Source organism: Prinia subflava, chromosome 4, assembly GCF_021018805.1.
Source record: "Prinia subflava isolate CZ2003 ecotype Zambia chromosome 4, Cam_Psub_1.2, whole genome shotgun sequence".
NCBI lineage: Eukaryota > Metazoa > Chordata > Aves > Passeriformes > Cisticolidae > Prinia > Prinia subflava.
Window position 1 is genome coordinate 73187891 of NC_086250.1, and position 3806 is coordinate 73191696.

The 3806-nt window shown below is 52.1% G+C and overlaps 1 protein-coding gene across 1 annotated transcript in view; it reads right to left on the reverse strand.

Moving 5' to 3' along the window:
• Positions 1–2128, reverse strand: part of AHCYL2 (adenosylhomocysteinase like 2) — a 38454-nt gene extending 36326 nt beyond the window's left edge. Inside the window, exons 1-2 of the mRNA XM_063397174.1 lie at positions 1873–2128; positions 125–233 (exon numbers count right to left, since the gene is read on the reverse strand). Of these exons, the coding sequence (XP_063253244.1) occupies positions 125–233; positions 1873–1986 (223 nt within the window). The 5' untranslated portion in view covers positions 1987–2128. The remainder of the gene's footprint in view (positions 1–124; positions 234–1872) is intronic.
• Between the last annotated feature and the right edge of the window lie 1678 nt (positions 2129–3806).

Sequence of the window (3806 nt, forward strand, 5' to 3'; positions counted from 1 at the left end):
GCAGAAGAGCACCACAATAATTCAGTTTTCCATCCAGCTGTACAGGACAACAAGGAAAAAAGCAACCCCCCAGTTTCTGTGCCTTGCCCTGGAGCCCAGGGCAGGTGTGGGATCCTGCACACACCTGAGCTGTAGCTGTCTGTCGAGGACTGCGAGATGGAGCGCGACAGCGACCGGCGGCCGATCTTGCTGGGGCGCTTGTTGAACTCCTGCTTCTGGTCAGCAAACTGGATCTGTGGGAGGAAATCAGGGATTTTCCATAAAAAACCCAAGAGATCAATCCCAAGTGCCCAAAGCCGGCGAGCGAACACCGGCACCGTCTCAGGCATGCCCTGGAGCACAACTCCTGTTATTTAATGGGGACTGGATATGCTGAATCGCCCATTTTGTTTCATTTCAGTCCTTCCAGCCAAGACTGGAGATGTCCCTGAGTTTTGGGAGCACAGATCCCTGGAGAACAACACAAGTTTTTAGGAGTACCCAAGAGCACGACACTGGATCAGGAACACCCACGGGAAGGGAAAATCCACACCAAACTCGAGTCACAGCCAGGGCCGTGCCGGGATTAACGCCCTGATCCCGGCGGGACGGGGGCTTTGCACACACACCAGGGTTTAAGTTCCTCCTCTAAGGAGCCGCTGGCCTGAAATAACTTCAATTTTTTGTCCTTTTTCTCCCCTTAATTTAGAACAAATCCCTCCACGGCTGAGCAGCTCCGTCAAAGGAGGAGGTTATTGGTGTGAAGCGGCGCTGGAGACACGCAGGGATTCTGACAAAGGGGGAGCAATTTGGGTTAAATTCACATTTTCCTTTCCCACATCACCTCTTCAAGGGCATCGAACACAGTTTTTCACACGGCGCAGTGACCTTGGTAATTCAGAGCTCCCTGAGCCCTCACACATCCACAACCAACACGGACCGAATCAGGCAGGGTTAGAACCAGACTTTAAAATAAACCCTGTAAGGTTTAAACCCCTTAAACACTGCCACAGGTTGGGGTCAGGCTCAGCTGAGACAGCCAGGGGGTGGAAGAAAGCACCAGCAAAGGGAAATTGGGGAAGGGGTCAGGTCAAGGCTTGGATCTGCTTTTGGCTTGCGTTGGCCGACGTCCTTTGGTTTTAATCCTTCATAGGGAATAGAGCGGGCAAAAAGGGAATTTCACGGAGTCCCGGAACGGTTTGGGTTGGAAGGGACCTTAAGGATCACCCAGTCCCACTCCCTGCCACGGGACACCTTCCCCTATCCCAGGGTGTTCCAATTCCTGCCGCGTTCCAGCCGGAATGTTCCGGATGGGGACGGAAAGAGAGATCTGGCTCCAGGCTGAGCTCGGGCAGCTCCCACCAAAACCCCTCTGGAGGCCACGGCTCCGAGGAGAAACTGTGGAGCCCCAGAGAGCTGCAGCTCCTTGGATTTACCTCTGAAGCGACACAAGAGCTGCTCCTTTCAGCTCCCAGCAGGAATAAATGATCCCGCTGGAAAACCTCCCCTGCAGGGCACAAGGGGTTAAGGAGGGCTGGACGCAGGTGAGGTTTCACCTTTACATTCCAAATGAGCTCCATCTGACCTGTGCTTTCCATCACAAAGTGACACCATGAGCTACTTCTCCGTGCAAAAAACGCCTCCTTATCCAAGGTTTTCCTGGAAAACCTCCCCACCAACCCCTCCAGACGGAAAAACAACCCCGGAACAACGTTTGCCTCAATATTTCATCACCCCCAAGAGAAAACGGAGAGAATCCCTCTGGATTTGGGGATTTTCTCCAACCGAGGGGCTCCAGGAATGAGTGGAAGGAGGAAGAAGAGAGAGGTGAGAGGAACAGAGGCGTTTTTTGAGTAGAAAACCCATTTTTAGGGTCGCAGGGAGTGCCCTCACCTGGGCCTTCATCCCCGACTCGCCGTTGACGTTGTATTTCTTCTTGTTGGGCATGGTGGGCCGGCTCTCTGCGGGGCAGGGAATGCCCCATTTATACCCCGGCCCCATCCCCATCCCGCCCGCTCCGGTTTCACCGCGGGGCGGGCGCCGAGGGAACCGCTTGGGCTTCCAGACTCCTCAGGGCTTTTTATTTTTATTTTTTATTGTTGTTTTTTTGGCAGAGCCCGGGACTTAATGAGGCGTCCCGACAAACAATCCCCGCCTGTGTTTTGCGTGGAATTACAGCGTTCCCTGACCTCCGGAGCTCCTCGGCCTGGCCGGGGCGTGCGTAACAATGCCTTATTTATGTAACCAGAACATTTCCCTGCTCGCTATAATTAACTCGCTAATTAAGCTCCTTTAGCTCGGGCCCTCCCCGCTCTCTCTTGCCCCCCTCCGATGTCAGATGATTGCGTTGACGGAGCCTCGTTAGAAGCAAATTAACTAATGAGCAACTAAAACAACGGGGGCGTTTGTTGGATGGCAAAGTGGGTTTTAATTATTATTGTTTTAATTATCCCGGCCCTCGCTGCGTCCCCCACGGCAACCAGGGCAGAGTTTGTCCTTGGAAGGGTCCGGACTCCAACACTCATCCCCGTGTTGTTCCAGTCCTTTGGGAATTACGGAATCGTGGAATGGTTTGGGTTGGAAGGGTCCTTAAATCCCACCCAGTTCCACCATCCCAGGCTGCTCCAGCCTCGGACACTTCCAGGGATGGAATTATTCTCTGGGCAGGACACTGAGGGGTTTTGACGGGAATTATCCCTGGTAATAAATTATCCGGGATGAAACTCCTTGGATAACGACGCCAGCCGCTAAATGAGGATTGAGATGAGCGTCCTGCACGGGGTCTGCTCATTCCATTTTGGTGGGAAGGGATGATCCAAGGAAAAAAAATGGGAAAAACGAGGGTGGTGATTGAAATGAGTGTCCCGCACGGGGTCTGCTCATTCCATTTTGGTGGGAAGGGATGATCCCAGGAAAAAAAAATGGGAAAAACTAGGGTGGTGATTGAAATGAGCGTCCTGCACAGGGTCTGCTCATTCCATTTAGGTGGGAAGGGATGATCCCAGGAAAAAAAATGGGAAAAACGAGGGTGGTGATTGAGATGAGTGTCCCGCACAGGGTCTGCTCATTCCATTTAGGTGGGAAGGGATGATCCAAGGAAAAAAAATGGGAAAAACGAGGGCGGTGATTGAAATGTGTCCTGCATGGGGTTTGCTCATTCCACAGCCTTTTACATGGGAAGGGATGATCCAAGGAAAAAAAATGGGAAAAACGAGGGTGGTGATTGAAATGAGCGTCCTGCACGGGGTCTGCTTGTTCCATTTTGGTGGGAAGGGATGATCCAAGGAAAAAAAATGGGAAAAACAAGGGTGGTGATTGAAATGAGCGTCCCGCATGGGGTCTGCTCATTCCATTTTGGTGGGAAGGGACGATCCCAGGAAAAAAAATGGGAAAAACGAGGGTGGTGATTGAAATGAGTGTCCTGCATGGGGTCTGCTCATTCCACAGCCTTTTACATGGGAAGGGATGATCCAAGGAAAAAAAATGGGAAAAACGAGGGTGGTGATTGAAATGCGTCCTGCACGGGGTCTGCTCATTCCATTTTGGTGGGAAGGGATGATCCAAGGAAGAAAAATGGGAAAAACGAGGGTGGTGAGGCACTGGCAGAGGCTGGTGGGGTTTGGGGTCTCTTCCAACCCACCCCTCCCTGTGATTCCACCCTGTGATTCCAAGGAAAAGGGGTCTGGGAAGCAGCAGGGCACCACCGACTGTCCCAGCACCATTTGTGACTGAACATGGAATAAAAAGCTCCCCCAGCCCTGATTCTTTCTGTACACCGGATTTACACCGGATTTACCCCGGATTTACACCGGATTTACACCTGATTT